General features: G+C 36.9%; 1 protein-coding gene across 1 annotated transcript in view; it reads right to left on the bottom strand.

Annotated features, from left to right (window-relative positions):
* Positions 1-920: 920 nt before the first annotated feature.
* LOC138333553 (acetylcholine receptor subunit alpha-like) overlaps positions 921-19060 on the bottom strand; it is a 31282-nt gene continuing 13142 nt past the window's right edge. The window contains exons 3-6 of the mRNA XM_069282006.1: positions 10202-10246; positions 6979-7088; positions 1759-2761; positions 921-1230 (exon numbers count right to left, since the gene is read on the bottom strand). Coding sequence (XP_069138107.1) covers positions 1060-1230; positions 1759-2761; positions 6979-7088; positions 10202-10246 — 1329 coding nt within the window. The 3' untranslated portion in view covers positions 921-1059. The remainder of the gene's footprint in view (positions 1231-1758; positions 2762-6978; positions 7089-10201; positions 10247-19060) is intronic.

Raw genomic sequence — 19060 nt, 5'->3', positions numbered from 1 at the left:
CAATAGCTAATCACCTGCGTTTTTTGTCGGCTTGCATGTCAGAAATGTCGTATATAGATCGCGTTCTTAGTTACAAATAATCACATTGTTATAGAGCACGCGACTATTTTACTGACAACAAATTATCACGTATAACTACAACAGCTATGTTCACTTAATATATCTTTATAGGTTTTGAGGTTTTTCTCCCTAATTTCTTGACACTAAAGCTTTACGCATTAACAGAGGAACCAGAAACATTTGTAATTGGATGAATCACGCACACAAAGAATATTTTTATTGTGTATAAGATAAAGATTATTATCTGGTTGTATCCCCTGGTCTCAGTATATTGCCAGTGGTGGCCGAACCTCGGCATTTCCCGTTCGCCTTATACAAATTAAGCTATTTACATGCAAACGGATGCAGAAATTCTTATGCATAAAGGAGAAGATGTCACAATAAATCTTGGGACAATCCAATCGTAAGTCGGCGGTCCTTCCTTTTAGATTTTCAGACTCTCATATCTATAAAAAAATAGGAGACATTCCACAAAACACCGTCTTATTAGATGCCCATCCGATGTTTCAAATGCTTTCTTCAAATGTCATCATCGTATGGAAACTGAACCGGAATATGCTTGCTTGAAATACTCTCTAAAGCTACGACTTGCTCGGGGATAAGGTTTATTTAATTTCTCATTACCTCGAACATTGTCTTGTAATCTATGAAAATAAATCCTTAGCAATTGATTGGAATTATAAATGTACAAAAATGTAGCGAACTCAAGGTTTAGGATATATTTTGTATGCTGAATGATCTTACTGTAGTGTTGAAGAGTCATATTGTCGTATAATAAACAATACTAAATTAAACTGTTTGCCATTTTTGAATAAAACAATTCAGGATGGGAAATCGTGAGAATGAATAATCAAGCTACATTTTACAAAACCAAAATTTATTTCTTCTTTTTATTTTACATTGAGATCACAAGGGTTGGATCAGTGGCATCCATTGACGAATGCTTATCACGTGGTCACAATTTGAGTAAATAGCGCGCACGCAAAGCGTTTCTGTGACCTAGATTGTACAATTGTCAGTAGCGTCATTGAGTGCCAGTGGAGGACGTTTGTCGTAAAGGGAAGGAGCGTACAGGAATATACTCAATGTACCACACACACAGGCTGTCGTGAAAATGTACAGGAATAAGCGGTCCATCACCATAGCAACGTACTTCCAGTCCCTGACCTCCTGGAAAACGGAATAAAATTAAGGGTAAGGGTATGTTAAAAGTGAAAACAGGTATATCAAATTAATTGTTCAATATATTAATTAATGAATAAAGCCCAAATTATTAACTTACCGATACATTGAATAAATGATTGATTTTACGGTACACCACACAGTTTGTTGACTTGTCAATTTATTGCTCATTTTGCAGACTTTCCGATTTATCGCCAAAACCATTGACTAAGATTCATCACCAAAACAGATCTGAACTCCAATTTATCGCCCAATATATCATCGTCTGTACTCGCTCCTCATTGAAAGCGAAGCAATATTATGCGTGGTTCTCCGACGATGGCAGTATGTCATCTTACCCAATCATCGTCTCTACTTCCTCAATTATCGCCCCTACTGGCTGAATTATCGCCCATGCTTACTGAGTTATTACCCCTGATTCCGGAATTATCACCCCTTTTCACTGATGTATCTTCTTTTTCTCGAATTATCGCCTAATTTCGAGTTACCAATTAATCGCCCATAATGTTGACTTACCGAGTTGTCGTCGTCCTCTGATCGTAGATGGTTGGCGATGTAAGTAACTCCCTGGAGAGCATCACGTACTTCCGTTGGATATTTGTTCATTTCCGCCCTCTCCTCGGACAGGTTTCTGTGATGAAGGTTATCGTAAGGGTGGTTGTCGCTCCACTTGGAAGTACTAGGGGAAGAAGACCCGCTATAGATATTTCTAACCTCTCTCATCTCTATTCCATTGACTGTCCGTATTGGCACTTTCTGTTTCCTCTCTAGATCGGGCTTTTTCATTAATAATATCCGTGGTAAAATTTCTGTAAATACTCGTTTCACCCACGGCTTCATTTTATGGGTAGTTGGAGTTCTAAAGTTGATTCCCAGCGTGTAAACTGCCAGGAATATAGACATAGTCACCACGATCATTGTGAACAAAAGATACTTTCCTATGAGCGGTATGACTAGAGAGGTGGGCGGATTGATATCGGATAGAAGGAGGAAGAACACCGTCAGAGCCAGAAGAATGGATATGCTGAGTGTAATCTTCTCCCCGCTGTCAGAGGGCAGGTAAAACACCAGTACAGTCAGACACGAAATAGACAGACAAGGCATGATCAAGTTTAGAGAGTAGAAAAGAGTCCTACGCCTCAATGTGATGTTAAACATAATGTCGTAATAAGGCTGATCACAACACGGATAATTTTTCTCCTTCCGCCGTGCTGTCACGTTTATAATGTCCCACTCGACATTCTGGTAAAAGTCCCGGATGTCAATCCCCCTGTCGATCACCTGCTCGTTCTCGCCTACCATCACTGCTTTAGAATCACACAAATGGCGAAGATCCACCTGATGTCCGTCATAGGTCCATGTCCCGAATTTCATAAAACACTCTTGCATGTCGAACGGGAAATACTCAACGTTGATTGGACAGTAGCTCTTGTAGATGACTGGTGGCTCCCAGACCACGAGACCGGTGAAGTGAACAGCAGCTTTGGTTAGCAGGGTCACCACAAAGTCACCGTCGGCACTGAAATAAACAAATTCATAGTTAGATCATGGACACCACAAAGTAACCGTCGTCATTGAAATAAACAAATTCATAGTTAGATCATGGACACCACAAAGTCACCGTCGTCATTGAAATAAACAAATTCATAGTTAGATCATGGACACCACAAAGTCACCGTCGGCACTGAAATAAACAAATCTATAATTAGATCATGGACACCACAAAGTCACCGTCGGCACTGAAATAAACAAATTCATAGTTAGAGCATGGACACCACAAAGTCACCGTCGTCATTGAAATAAACAAATTCATAGTTAGATCATGGACACCACAAAGTCACCGTCGTCATTGAAATAAACAAATTCATAGTTAGAGCAGGTTCACCACAAAGTCACCGTCGTCATTGAAATAAACAAATTCATAGTTAGATCATGGACACCACAAAGTCACCGTCGTCACTGAAATAAACAAATTCATAGTTAGATCATGGACACCACAAAATAACCGTCGTAATCGAAATAAACAAATTCATAGTAAGATCGTGGACACCACAAAGTCACCGTCGTCATTGAAATTAACAAATTCATAGTTAGATCATGGACACCACAAAATAACCGTCGTCATTGAAATAAACAAATTCATAGTAAGATCGGGGTCACCACAAAGTCACCGTCGTCATTGAAATAAACAAATTCATAGTTAGAGCAGGTTCACCACAAAGTCACCGTCGTCATTGAAATAAACAAATTCATAGTTAGATCATGGACACCACAAAGTCACCGTCGTCACTGAAATAAACAAATTCATAGTTAGAGCAGGTTCACCACAAAGTCACCGTCGTCACTGAAATAAACAAATTCATAGTAAGATCATGGACACCACAAAGTCACCGTCGTCACTGAAATAAACAAATTCATAGTTAGAGCAGGTTCACCACAAAGTCACCGTCGGCACTGAAATAAACAAATTCATAGTTAGAGCAGGTTCACCACAAAGTCACCGTCGGCACTGAAATAAACAAATTCATAGTTAGAGCAGGTTCAACACGAAGTCACCGTCGGCACTGAAATAAACAAGTTCATAGCCTTTGAAATCGTCATCCTTTACAACGGGCTCGGATATGTAAAACCATAATTTTAATAAATTTCGCGATATATAATTTTTTACTTATTTGGATGAATCCGCGAATCTTGCGAAATTAAAACCCCCGCGAATATTAGCGATTATACAGTAAATAGCGAAAGGTGTGGCGCTCAACTAGACACGTAATCACTCTAATTAACAGGAAACTCGTAATCAGAGGGTAAGGTCGAGGGCGTACAATTGTTCTCATTAAGCTAACCTTTATATATCAGAATAAATTGCACATGAATTTAACCCAAATATGTAATGCGCAACATCGGAAATATTGTGGTGTTAAAAGGGCCCTACATGTAATCAAATAAACAATAGCAGAACACAATTTGATATTAAAACGCAGTTCTGTGACATCACCACTTTTGATGTTTGGGAATGGGTAAGTGCTGCATGCGCAAGAATCAAACACACAGCGGTTAATTTCAAATTGAATGGTTTGCTATCATTGATATATAATGAAATGCACATAGTCTGGGTTTAATCTTGCCATTTACGATGTTAAATGACCTTCGATATCCAGTTCAATCTCACTCTTTGTGATATTTGGTGTTTTATCAGCATAATATTGAAATACATTTGTATATTAACTTGAATTTGCTTAGTCAAATATATCTTGGATGTTGACCGATATAACCCTGTACAGTGTTAGGTGACCTTTGGCGCTATGTGAAATATTATCATTTACGGTGTTAGGGGACATTGGTTACCAAGTTAAATATGATCCTATCTTGTTACCATGACTAACAACCATTTGAAGCATCATTTGGAATTAGTGGAAGTTCTCAACCATCTAAATCTTTTTATCTGCCATGTCCAGCCAGTATAGGCTAGTTTACAACTGTCTGTATAGGTCTCCATGGTACCACAGACGAAACAAAGTGAATTAGCTTCTGTTGTGTATTTATTGTGCTAGCATCGTCTTTGGATAGTTGTCCAACGTCATTGCCGGTTATAGTTGAAATGAGATTCGGATTTCCCCCCAACACTACACGGTATACTCAAACCGTGTCTTTAACGTTGGTACAGTCCCACTGCCTGATCATGCAGTATCTTTTAAGAAACAATCAAGATGGCGTTGATAATAATGGATTTAAAACGGCTCTCTGTAAACATAGATGGCGCTGTTGAATGTTTGTGTATGACCAATAGCGACAGGCTAGGATTGTTTGTCATGAAAAGGGCACGAGCTCTTTATGTCGCGCGTACATAACACGTCCATTGGTTGCACGAGTAAAGGGAAGTAGATGCTTTTTATGCTCCCCAGGCGGGCCAGACCAAACGAATGTAATTACACTCAAATCTCAATCAAACGCGCCTATTACTATATCACACAAATACGACCTAACCCTGACGTGGTATCATGGAGCCCATTGACGTTTCAACGACACTTTTTCATTACAGTGAATTTTAGGAAAAAATACAAGCAAACGTAGCATAATGCACAGAGGAATCAGACTGAATAGAAACGCCAGAGTGGACTGGTCACACTAAAGAAAGATATATATATAGAAAGGAGGAAGTATAACTGAGCCTTACATCTTAATATTACTTATCGCGATCAAAAACGTAAGCGTCTCGGGCGGTAACCACTAAAGATTTATTGAAAGGTGAATGGCAGGATACCTGGAACTAGGGTAATATCGTGAGGACATAGACTGGCTAGTTCAATATGCTTTGCGTCCCATAAACATTTAACGTTTGTTGATGACGACCTTTCCTGTGTAGGATTTGCTTTATGTTTTAGTGTATTTTTAGGAAGCTGTGGTATAGGTGCGTAGTGGAACCCTTGTCCATTTTACAGTGCAATCCCACTGTAGCATATTACCAAAGACACCAAACAACCCACATGGTGCCATTATGTAGGGACAACGAGTAATCAGCTAGTCTCCTTATTCTCTTTATACTGAAAATTGGGCAACTAGACCTTTATTTAGCTAACGTATGTTTATACATTGGGCAGGGTAACTGGAACTTTGTCTAGCTAAGGCATGTTTATATATTGGACAGGTTAATTAGACCTTTGTCTAGCTATGGGAAATTTATGCAATGGGCAGGGTAACTAGACCTTTGTCTAGCTATACCTTATTGGACATACAAGTTCCAGTTACCTTGCCCAATGTTCCTTAACCATACCTCAGCTAGGCAAAGGTATGGTTAAGGAATATTGGGCAGGGTAACTGGAACTTGTGTGGTTGGGGACTGATCGCAAAGCGGACAGGATAATTGGCATTTGGGATTACTATTTCATGGTCACAGGTAATGGACAGAATAATTGGAGTACACTACAAGGTTGGGCTACTGGTGTGGAGTAAATAATTAAATGTTTCTAATGACAGGGTATTTTAGACAGTTAAAAGGTAAAATGTCGAAGCTCTGAGTTTGTATAAGAAGTGATGTTGTGGATAACTTTGAAACTTTTATGACTTTTACGTTCACTCAATAGGAATAGCAGGTATATTTCTAACGCTCTTCCTGTAGGGCAGTCGAAACACGAACAAATGGAACCATGGCATTTTGCTAAAAAGACTACCGTGAGGCCTTATTGCGGGTAGGGCGTTAGCATTGTACCTTCTGCCCATATTGCATGGTCGTAAAAGGCGACTAAATTTAGAATCTTATCTTTTTTTTATTCTTCATAGCCTCTCCCTTGACACCAACTTTTGTTTTGGCCTTCTGTTCAGCGCACGCCCAGGGGACACAAGGCTCTCCTGGCCGAGACATATTGAAGTCTACAATAGTGGTATTTTGTATACTGTCAGTTGTCAGTATAATGTGATCGAAGAGTATGTGTTGCTTGGTGTCTTTGGTGGCATGCTTCAGTAATATAGCACTATAAAGGGACAATATTTCTATACTATACTAGCGGACACAACACGAATATATCGCAGTCTCCGAAAACACAGACTTCATACACGCTACACACCACATACATGGGAAGTCGTCCTTATATGACCCAGACTGTTAATATGACGTATATTTAATCAATAAATCAAACGAACAAAATCATTAAGAAATTATTAAGCCTAAAATTGGAAACCGAGGGGATAGGGTGGATACAAATATCTTGTTTTGTGGGAACTGTGCAGGTTGATACTAACTTGTTATACAAGACAATATCTGGCCGCCAGAGGTCGTTGGAGGGAATGTGTGTGACTTGTAGGCCACCGTACGCCCGGGGGTCCCACTTCAGGCGGCCATCTATCCATTCCTGAAAAATAGAGAAGTAAGTAATTATTATGAAAAATATAAAAAGAAAAACAACGAATAAGTAAAAGTTGTTGGTGCACATGATGCTGATAAGGCATTTGACTTCTAAGAGCTAACAACTATAACCTGTAAACAATATACATGTACACTTTAATTAGATATGAATTAGATTTTAACGATATATCAGTTGCCGATTACATCAAGTAATTAAGCATGTCTATGTTAGTATATATCAAATTTATTTAGACGAGGAAAAGTGTTTAACGAAATACCTGACAGATTTCTATTGAAATCAAAAGTGATACAATTCCTATAGTTAATTAAAACATGTGTTTACATGTAAACACATCTACTCTATACACTACTACTTATATCACGGAACAACCATTTGCTAAGCTGTGAATTGTCTGCAGAACAATGTGAACCTGACAGTACATCTTGATTAAGACCGAAAATGAACTATTTCAAAGCGTAACCATCAACTGAAACACATTCAGACAGACAAATACCGTTTTGTAAGCGATACCACTGACATTAAAATTAGTGTTACAGGCAGCCTACATAGAGTTACAAGTAGACTACCCAGCAATAAACCAGAATTCCAATGGATAGAGACAGGCGTAACAACCGGAAGCTTGCATAACACATGCGCAATGTACTCGATTGGTACAGGTGCTATCTGATTTCTGGAATGAACTCCAGTGGAGATTTATTGTGACGTGAATTTGATGGATTGGAGAGAATGTTTTCTTGATAAGGTCTGCCGTTAGCTGCATCTGATCATACATGTAGTCAGACATGAGCGCACGCAGAATTCGTCCTCCGTTCGGCTAAGATTTTGTAATCATTAAGACAGAGAATTGCATGTTATGGACATTTGATCAATTTACGGCGTTATATAGCCTGACGTTAAATAGGTTTCGTCGATTGGTAAGATATCCAAAACGAGGCGAATCATTGTATACACGTCTTATAGATTTGGTCTCATTTGAGTCGGTTGTGGATTACCATGCAATATCTGTTGCATGTTAAAATGAGCCCATATAAAATATTCACGAATCTGTTTTATTTTGGGTTGTGGCATTAAGCATAAACTAAAATGGTCTATTTTCTAAAACTACTCGACCGGTACATAAGGTTTTATGACATGTAAGCACAATGCAATTTTCTTTATGATGAATGATTTTGATATAGCCAACATAGAACCTAAGAGAGTTGGTAAAGATCCAGGCTCTAGATGCTATTAAATAAAATTACAACCCAAACTGCAATGATCGCAGATATAACTAGCATACAACTACACGTAGATTTCAATGAGATATTTGGTCTATACATAGTATTGTAATTTAATGAAGTTATACATTGACAGAGAGCTCCACTAGTGTTAAGTGGGAGCGTTTGTTATTGAATATAGATCTACTCTACTGATATATCATTTTCTGAAAAATGGTCGAACATAATATAGTTTAACCCATCACAAAGTCAATAGACTAAAACCATTACGTCAATTATTGTGACAACTGTAATATATAATGGGTAAAATGTTTCCCTGACGAATGCACCTTTTTAAGCTAAGATTGTTCTCGATTCATGAATGTTTTGTAAAACGCATGACCCCCAGGAATTTGACGAACAAAGGTATAATGCGCAATACAATTTGCATGCATAGTTTTATAATGATAATAACGATTGGAACGAAAATGCCAATTTTGTTATGTTTATTGCATTTGTAGCAAACTGAAGAAATATTATGTACCGAGTTAACACTATGCATATGATGGTTATAGTTTTATCAGATTGTACTATATCCACATCAATATTTAAACCACTGTCATTGTCATTGCTTTAGCATTTGACAAACATCTTCCGTTCCGATATGCTATGTACACAATTGCAAACTATTTTGATTATAAGCTGTTGACATTAAAACAAAAATTATCAATTTCTTCAACAAATCTTGATATCTATGTTAGTGGTATTCAGATGAAGATGCAATCACATTTTAATCTAAATGTCAGAAGTCGATCCTATTATGTAATTAACATTTTGAAAATAAAGTTTAATCATAATACAATTTAACTGAAGATGTTTGCAGGGAATTTCGATAATTATTTGACGTGATGATTAATATTGAACAACAATCAATACGATTTCCCTTGAGTTGAGATAAATAACCCATCAGGGTGTTTCGTTACCGGAAGTTATCCGTCTTTGTTTACAAATAATTTGATTGGTCCAAGTAAAACACGAGAGCCCTCTGGCGGCAGTGGTAATATAAGGAGGTTTCCAGCCTTACAACATCGACTAGTGATAAAATGCATTGTTTTGTTATCTAAATATAAAACTTGAAATGCTCGGAAAAATTCCTGATGCATATTTTGATAAAAAAATGTCTGACATTCGAAGACGAAAATCTCTTTCCAAACAAACATTTCTAAGTAGGAGACAGCGTAGATAACGTGGGTTAGCCAGCAAAACTTCCTAGGCTAATCTTATTTCCGCAATCTACATATCCTATTTGACTTTCTTGACGATGGATGTTGATTCCAGGGGTGATTGGAGTAAATCTATATATAGTTTCCACAAAGAAAAGAAGCAGAAAGCATGTGTCGGAAAACATTAGGAACATTATCGCATTTGTTTAAACTATTAGTGTCTACTGCTTTCAGAAGCCATACTTCCATATTGATAGCAACATGCTGCAACTATATACACCAAACATTCATTGGTATCTATATGGGATGCATTTTTTGACAGGCCTTTCTGATTTTTTTTTTCAAATTCATTTGTTTGAGTTTTAAACTGTGTATTTATGTTTTAGCTTTTGCCTTTTATGTGTGTACTACACAGTTTATCTATAGATAGAAGTTTAGTACCCATTTGATGTAACGAGCCTCGCTTTTGATAACAATGGACCTAACCCGAGCTAGGCAGATCCTGCAACATTTTGGTCAAAAGAGGAGTGTTCACGCACATGTCACATGATCCAAGGTCGTTAGACTAGCACTAACGATCCTTAAGTACGAGTTCTAAGATTGCGTTTACAATATATCGGGGGAATGTTTCGTTCAACATGGTCCACAACAACTGGTTCGATTGATGTATTGTACTTACTTGACGTAGCCAAACACTTGTCGTCATGATCTGATTCTTTTCGTCCTGTAAGAAACAAGGAATATGTCATTAGTAAAACAACTCTCACTCCATCAAGTGACTGGCCAAACACCGACAGAAATTACATTTGGTCGGCAAATACCGAGCTAACGAACAACGCGGATGTCATTGCATTCAGAGGAGAGATCATGGAAATATGGTGGCGAGGGTTTCGGTACGGGGGACAGTCGAGTTTATTGATTACTTCAGACGCAACAAAACGCGTCAAACTCTCAATTAGTAAGTGAAACACCACACCTGCAGACGAATGATATTGAAACACTCTGACCCAGCCACAGTTCTTTTATGTGGTTTTGTCGTGTTTTGGCCCCCTATGGGAGCCCCTTGAGAGCCTCGGTATTCATACAAACCGAGTTTGGGTGAGAGATGCACGCACAAATATCAGCGGAAGTACATAATACCGGATGTGCTCCAAGGACCCTCAAGTTGACAGGTCTTTTGAAACAAGCACAACACAACCCACTTTAATATTAATTGAAGAAATTTGATCATAACGTCTGTGTACAATATTGAGAAGTTAGAGATTACCTCCGGCTTCATGCCGAGATACACAGAAATGTGATGCCATCAACAGATATCAGTCTTTCAGCATACAGATTATGATGTATCAAAACATTCTATTTACAACAACCAGATGATCTACACCCCCAAAAAACCTAACATACGACGCTACATTTTGACCTTTTGGTGCATTTATCTCCATTCATTCTAAAACTGATTCCAGAAATTACCGCTGCACATGGAACGACATTGATAAGAACGAACCGGTGTTTCTATAGACAGAAAACTCAAGAGATATTCAGCAGCTAACCAGTCGGTGATTAATGCAATTTATCAATTTATGTTAAGTTGTTAACTGACTTTATTTTTCAATTAGATGTACCTGTTTGAGGAAACTCGATCGGGCTCAGGGGCGTTTGTAAAGTGCAATTGTGGGCAGTTGGAGATTTAAACACTTGCACAATCTACGGGGAGCGGATTTCACCTTGTGCATTTCAAAACGCCAACAAATACAATATATTATGGTAATTTGAAAAAATATGATTACTGGGTGATTTATCATATGCATATCATTGTAAAGTTGGTGCTCTCTGCTTTCATATGCATAGATATGGCAATTATATTTCCGTATATACCATACTGTTGTCGTTGGGTGACATTGGAGTGAGGTATATATTAGTCCATTAGTCATGAACATTTCTAAATGAATGCTATGGACAGATGGGCTTGTATGGAAGGCAGCGTTCAGACTTTTTATTGTGCATTCAATACATTGCATCGTTATGTATTTTATAGATACATGTCGATATGCTATGTATTTAATGAAGAAATATCACCTCATCTTTATTTTTAATAGTGAGGGATATATCAACGAGACCAACAGGATTGCCGCAAAATTGACAGAAATATGAAATAAACGCGACACATCTGTAACATTCTGTAGATGTATTCGATAAATGTAATGGCGGCTTTAATCACCGCAAGGCATTTCGGGAAGTCAAGAGCATCTCTCGCTTCTCCTGAATTATGCTTTTTTAATGGATAACAAATCCATGCTGTTATTAATTGCATGGTGCTGTGTTACTTTCGAAATCCCATATCAATCGACATCCACATACAGATCCCCCAGGCAAACGTCTGTTTAAAGCGACCAGGTTAAACTACTTACGCTATTTTCCGTATATCCTCGCGATTTTGCGTCAATTTTGATACAATTAAATAAAATTTGAGATCATTTATATTAATTTTGCCCTACCGCGTAATATGTTTCTGGAGATTACATGGCATTTGCTCAAGGTCGATTGTTACATCCAGCGGTCCCCTGATGGCACTATGTCATCGTTCTGCCTATCTTCCTCCAACGGCTCTCGAGCTTCCCGCCAACTAGATTGACGTCTGCCAATTAATCCTATCGTCTGCTACGCCCTAAAACGTCTTTGATGGCGTCTAAGCAATTGTTCGCACTGTATTTCTGCAATAAGTAGGACTGAATCTGTCTTGCAGCATAGGGAGGGGTAATACCAATTATTAGGAAAGCAACGGCGATGTCAGTTTCTGACGTCGTACTAGTATTAAAATCCTAGTCTAACTTAATTAAGTCAGAACCTTATGTTTTTAGTAAGTTGGATTAAATTCGGTCGTGAATAATCGCATTTACCTCCAGCAGACCGTAAATCTCTTCAGTCGTTATATTACACATGTCTGTTGGCGTCCTGTTTTATACTGAAAGACAAACTGATGCTTAGAGGAGAAAAGAGTTTTTCTGTGGCGGTTATTGTGTAAAATGGATTTGATGGAATAGCACTAGTGACATAACGTAACCTCTTACGCCAAGACCGGTTATCAATTAATTCCGGAAGTGTACGGTTCGCTAAGAAAAATGAAGTCTGCGATGCTAAACAGCAGACAGACGGAGTAAAATCCATCGCTCATGTTCTAGATTCTGTATGTTGGACGACCCAGCGGCCACTATTAATGCTCTGTGGAGTCCGCAGAATCTCCCTAGAGACAATTTAATATCGAATATTTTATCATTGTCCAAATTGATAGCTTAAACCCTTGGCCGGTCTTTTCTGAATTAGCGAGGACTGGTGACAAGCAGGAGTCGCGAAATGCTTCATTATTGTTCTAGGGTGTTCATGAAAGGACTTAGCGTCCCGTGCTATAGACATACTGGAGACGGCCGAGTGTTTACAACAATGGCTGTCATCGTCATCATTTGACCAGCAAAACATCACATAAAGAACTCATGAATGACATAAACTGAAAAAATGTATGAATGAAAGAAAATTGATCATGAACACCAGAGAACAGTATATTCCTGTTTCAAACATTGCCATATTAGTCAACTTCCGGTGTACGATTCCTTAAACAAAGGCGTCGAGACGGGCAACTCATACATTACGCGGTGTAACGTTTGTCTTTATTACGTTGTATAACCGTGTGTTTTGTATCACCTTGTAGATGGATGCCCATTAAAACTCAGTCGGTACAATCAGAAGATATGCAGAGATTCGCCAGACAAATGGATAACAGATATCGGGTGATTTTCCGGCCGTTTTTTTTGTGACCAGCCAGTCTGATTCCTCCTGAACGGTTCAATTAGTTGGCTAAACACGACTGGCAGACAGAGCAATACAAGACGGTACCAGAAGTGGCGAGTTTATCAGATACCAAAATCTGTCGGTCTGGTCAACACGTAAAGTGAGACTATTGGGGTTAGCATCCTAGTAAACATTCAGATAAAGCTCAGAAAGCAAGTGCAAAGCTTGCAGCTGAAAGGTTCATAAAGCGTCCTCGATTGTTCTACGGAACAGAGCTCTCTGAAATCGCATCTTTTTGTTAGATGAGACAATATTATTTGAAATACATGTATTACAAACATAATTATTAAGGAATAAAACACTCATTGTGAAACAAAACATTTTTTATAAAATATAGAAATATCAATTGTTTAGACAACAAGACATCTAGATTATTGCCCAGATGCTCAAACTGTTTACGTACAAGTATTATAGTACGAAAGGTTTTTATATAAAGGACCTAGATTGTATTAAACTTTTTCATCTGTCTTATTATGCTTTGTTGTCTAAGGATCTAAATAACAACCCATTTAATTATCCTCAAAATGATTAATTTTCGAAAGGGTCGAACAATAAGGTAGTTAAGTATCGGTGATATTGTAACTACTGTGAACTTAGACTGGATTACCTGCTTTAGTATCAATTCTCTCCGCTAGGCTGCGCTCATAAATACTAGTATTTACGGAGCGAAGCCTAGCGGTTAGTAGAAAAACTACGGCAGGCAATCCAGTCTACTGTAAATCTACTTATTTTTGCGTGCAATTGATTTTCTCGTTTTTCGAGACCGATAAGAAATCACGAAATATTCAACTACAAGTAAAACATCGCGATTTACCTGGAAGTCGCGAAATTCAATCATTTTAAAAAATGTCGTTGGGCATAAAAATCACGAAATTAAGTCGCCGATCTACAGTATCACGCCAAGAAATGAATCAACAACAATACACTTTTTTTTACAAACTCTCATTTTTAATGACATCTTGATATCTACACCAATCTGTTACATCTATCTACCGTCTGCATGTCTAAAATTCTTATTGTTATAAATAATGGAGATGTATAGCTTAACCTACGGATCCTACAGTGTCCTAACGCATCGGACACCACATCAATACTCGGTCGTGTGAAGGACTGTCTAGGTGTCATGCCCGGTCTGATAACGTATACATCATCCTATTGTGTCCGCTAATAACGCTCTTTGTGACAGTAATGGTTCGTCGTGTCATTTGGCGGGTTACTTTACGGGACAAATTTATCCACAACGATTACTTGTCAAATAAAATTCAGTCAAATGAATCATGCAATTAATAATGATGTATGCGTGAAAACTATGGTACTTAAAACGGTGAAAATATTTTAAATATTTTGAAAATATACTTTACCTCAAGCATTAACCGATGAAATGGGAATAGAAATCATTAATCGAAAGTCATTTAAAATATTTGAAATATTCTAAAAATATAGTATAATCCTTCAATCATTAACCCGAAGTAAAGTGACTCGAAATCAATTATCGAAAGGTGCATTAATGAATAAAGATACAAGTGCGCCAGTATGAAGTTGTGTCGATTTCCATACAGGGATGCCTTTTTATTACAATATATTACGAGTTTTGTTATCCTTTGCTCTTCTCTCTTTTTGACCATCAACGCCAGCAAAATGTATGAAATATATAAAGTAAAAAAAGAAATACTGTGAGAATAACGTTAACACGCTACGAGAAAAATTATCACAATTCAGACAATAAGTATATTACCCTTAGAACCTAGCTTACGTAGCCCCTTCTACTATAATGTATAATGTGGATGATATGGAAGTTATATAAGAAGCTGAACAGAAAAAAGATGTTTTGATGATAAAAGTAAATGAGCATGAACATTATGGCAAATGATAAAGGTTGCATTTACTCTTTGTTACTTCGTGATACTATGCAATTTTATGATCATATGCAATATAATATGTGTGAATATATCTTTTTTTCCCGTCACAATGGAATGTTGCATGTACTCAATATCTGAAGTAGTATTATTCTCTCTGCTGCAGTTAGACCTCTACATGGCGTGCTCAAGAAGACCAATCCATAGTTAGACCAGTAACGCCAGCAACATTGACCAAGTACAGTATAACTATGTAATTGTGATAAATAGTCTCCATACTTCATTCCTTACATTCGATATAGACAATATCTGTTGACCCTCAACTCTATGGATTACATTAGGAGAAATCTTGCGCCCAAGCTGCCGTCTTTGATTGGTCAGAGTTCCCGGAAATGATGCTCTACCGACCTTTGACTTTCGTAATTGTAATTGAACGGAAATCGCGGAAACGCTTGAATGCTTGATCTCGGTGGGACACAGCTCGCGGAAATGTTGTCAAATTAGTATTCATGTTAGGCAGACACATACTGAAGCACTGTAGGTACCTTGAGTAAAGCGAACTGGGCAAGTTGTTTTTATGCAATCAATATTTCTGGATATATGGATGCCAAATGATAAGCTAATGAAACTGACATTTTTTTATCTTTGTTGCAGTTACGACACGCTGGAAACCAGACTTGCGATATATTCATGAATGGGAAGTCCCGACCTAGACAACATTTCTGTTGATACAATTTATGCCCAAATTCACAATGAAACAATAAAACTGATTGACAGGAAAATAGTGAATAATACAGACAAACGGGCAGTAAACGGATAGCTCCATTACTTAATGTTTGATGCAATACGCAATTCTTTAGACTTATTAAAACTGACTTCCTAGCAATACCTTTTAAAATCAACCGAGTATTTCATTTGGCAGAAACGATATCCGATCTGATATGAACACGTTACATCGTTATCAGAACATTAACTTAATTCTTACTCGTATATTTACTTTAGAAGTTACCACAATAATCTCGGTTATTAATTTTAATAATAGTGACATATTTCGAGATGTTTTGGTGTCTTACTAACGTTGCATATCGCCGGGATCACAACGGGAGACCTTCGGTGGCCAGTCCTTCTCTGGAGCCATCGGTCCGGGTCATGTTCGCAGACGGCTGGCAGAGGCACGCAAAAGTGTCGAGAAAGAATTCTGATTTTATTTGCATACGGAATTGCAGTTTTAGTGCCGAAATAACATACTTGTTAATCAGAGGGACCATTCGTCATTGCCAGAAAGAAGATATTGCGGCGCGGACCTATCAGTAATAATAGGTGCCGGATAGATAGTCTCCTCGTATCCTATAAATTTAATTCCTTCGGGTTTTTTTTTTCAAATTTTATTTTAACTGCAATTGTATAGTATGTATGTTTGTTTTTTTTACCCAAGGTTACAACTACAACGAAGGATAATTTGAAAATCAATTTATCAAGACTTTGGACTTCAATGGCAATTCTTATGTTTTTATAAACATTGGACGATGCTTGCATTTGCTATTTGTTTAAGTGCAATTTAAGTGTTTGGAAACAGTAAACAGTAAACGACACAATAAGGTATGAAAACAGTTAACAAAAATGATAGACAATAAAGCAGAATTTATCTACGTTTATATTTGCTAACTACGGCGTCAAGTTGACAGTTATCCGGAAAAACCCCCAAATGGGCTTTTGTGATTAAATACAAAGCTCGCGTGAAAGCTTTGTAAGTAAGACAACCACATGGCAATAATAAGTGTTGTGTGAAAATGTTGTAGATTTGTTATGTCATTAATTGTTTAACAACAACATTCAAAAAATCAATCAAAATAAAGAAAAAAAATATGGTTCGAATGAAGTTTTATAGGAGTCTTAGAATGAAAGTCAGTGTAAAAATACTGTAAATAGAAATCTTTTCGTGGATGTTTACCCAGAAATGCGGTGACAATATTACATAATTTTCTGGCAAAGTAAACATCTTCGCTTAACGTTGATTGGTCGATAGTGACAAACCTTCTGTATTTACTCTGATGACACAGCCGTGTCCACTGTAAACATCCTGTATATACTAACATTTTTATCAAAGGCAACTTCATAAACCCATCGTTCACACATATTGTTTTACCGGTTTCGAATATTGCTTGTTCGAATTAATTCTGTTGACTTAAGGTAACAGTTCAAATCGATTATCTCCCCTGAATTATTCATAAGCACGCGAAACAGATGTTGATATGAATCAAGGTTGAATTATAGTTTTGTTTGCGTTGTCGATATACTACAAAACAGATTAAGTTGAGATAAACTCTTCAGAACCAAACGACTGTGCATGGGTTATATGTATGCATTCTGAAATATTTCATATTCCACCCATTCTAAGAAATTCTAACAAATTATAGCCCTACTTGTTGATATCTCTCTCGTCATATCCTCTTTTAAATGCTTATTGCAATGCATTGGGGACAGGAACGTCTAGCAGAAAAAATTGAATTGATAAGTGTTAATTAATTCTTTACTTGCAAGCAAAATAAAAATTCAGCTGAAAGAAATATTTTCAATATAATATTAGAAATACTAGGAAAATAAAAATAATAAACGAACAAGGTTTCAACGTGACCCGGAAACATCAGAATTGTAATAGTTTTATATCATACGACATCTAAATGCGAAATAAATAAATAAATAAGAATAATAATGAAAATAATAATAAAAATAATATGTGACTAAGGAAAGCATTATAGCATCTATATTTTAATTGAAGTTATATATAGCATATCTGGGCAAAGATTTTGACATGTTATTATTTATTCAGTAATTCATTGAAGATTATAAGGCTTGATTAATCAAACTGTAACAGTCATTCATATGGACAGACAGACATGTATGTAAATATTTGTTACAAAACAGAGTTTATACAAAATTATATAAAATTCTAGTTTTTGTATGTCTTATGCATATTGATTACATAAGACATATGATTTGATTGTATGATTGCATAGATGGAGACATACCTGCATAAATCACATTACAATAACTTATAATATTGCGAAAATGTCAAATATAATTGTCACAACTTTGCTTCACGGTCTGACCGAATTTTTCATATCACTGCACTGTAGATGTAAGTACTGCCAAAAATCATTTTTAGCTCTTATCACTTGTAAAATTAAAATTTATTCATTGTAAGTCTTTGATGTTGGTAAATGTTGGTGGTGAAAAAACTTTTCTTGATTCATCAGTATAACAATTATGACACATATAACTTTGATATAGTACCATATACTATATACTCTGTATATATCAATATCCCACAGGTTATAACGACAAGAAAGTTTACATCCATTCACTTACAACCCTTAACCATTTTACCAAAAAGAATATACATCTTATGTTTCACATACATTCAGAAATTGCTAAACACATCACTCAATAAAAATTTATAGCCACCAATTTAGGTTTGCAGAAGTCTCGGTAACGTCGATAAAGCTAGACTGACGCCCGTACGCCTATCTTTACCTGTCTGATATTGTCGATCTAATCGACGCTTCACATATTTAATGGACTAATTTCACCTGGTTTGTTCGCAGAAAATTGCAAAATGAAACATCAAAAGTTTCTAGGTTTATGAATGAGTCGGTATCATACCGTTAGAGCGGAGTATCGCTTGGGTGGGTCTATAACGAACAGACATACAATACTGATTAGACTAGGGAATAAATAAAATGCTTTGATTATCCAACATTTTAATAATACTGCACTGCAGTCTGATTTCAGGAAATATAATAAGGTTTTAGTTGACGTGGCAGACAGCTGCACTGGTT

This window comes from Argopecten irradians, chromosome 10 (assembly GCF_041381155.1).
Source record: "Argopecten irradians isolate NY chromosome 10, Ai_NY, whole genome shotgun sequence".
NCBI classification, from domain to species: Eukaryota; Metazoa; Mollusca; class Bivalvia; order Pectinida; family Pectinidae; genus Argopecten; species Argopecten irradians.
The sequence above is the reverse complement of the archived record's forward strand: the minus strand, read 5'-3'. Positions and strand labels throughout refer to the sequence as shown.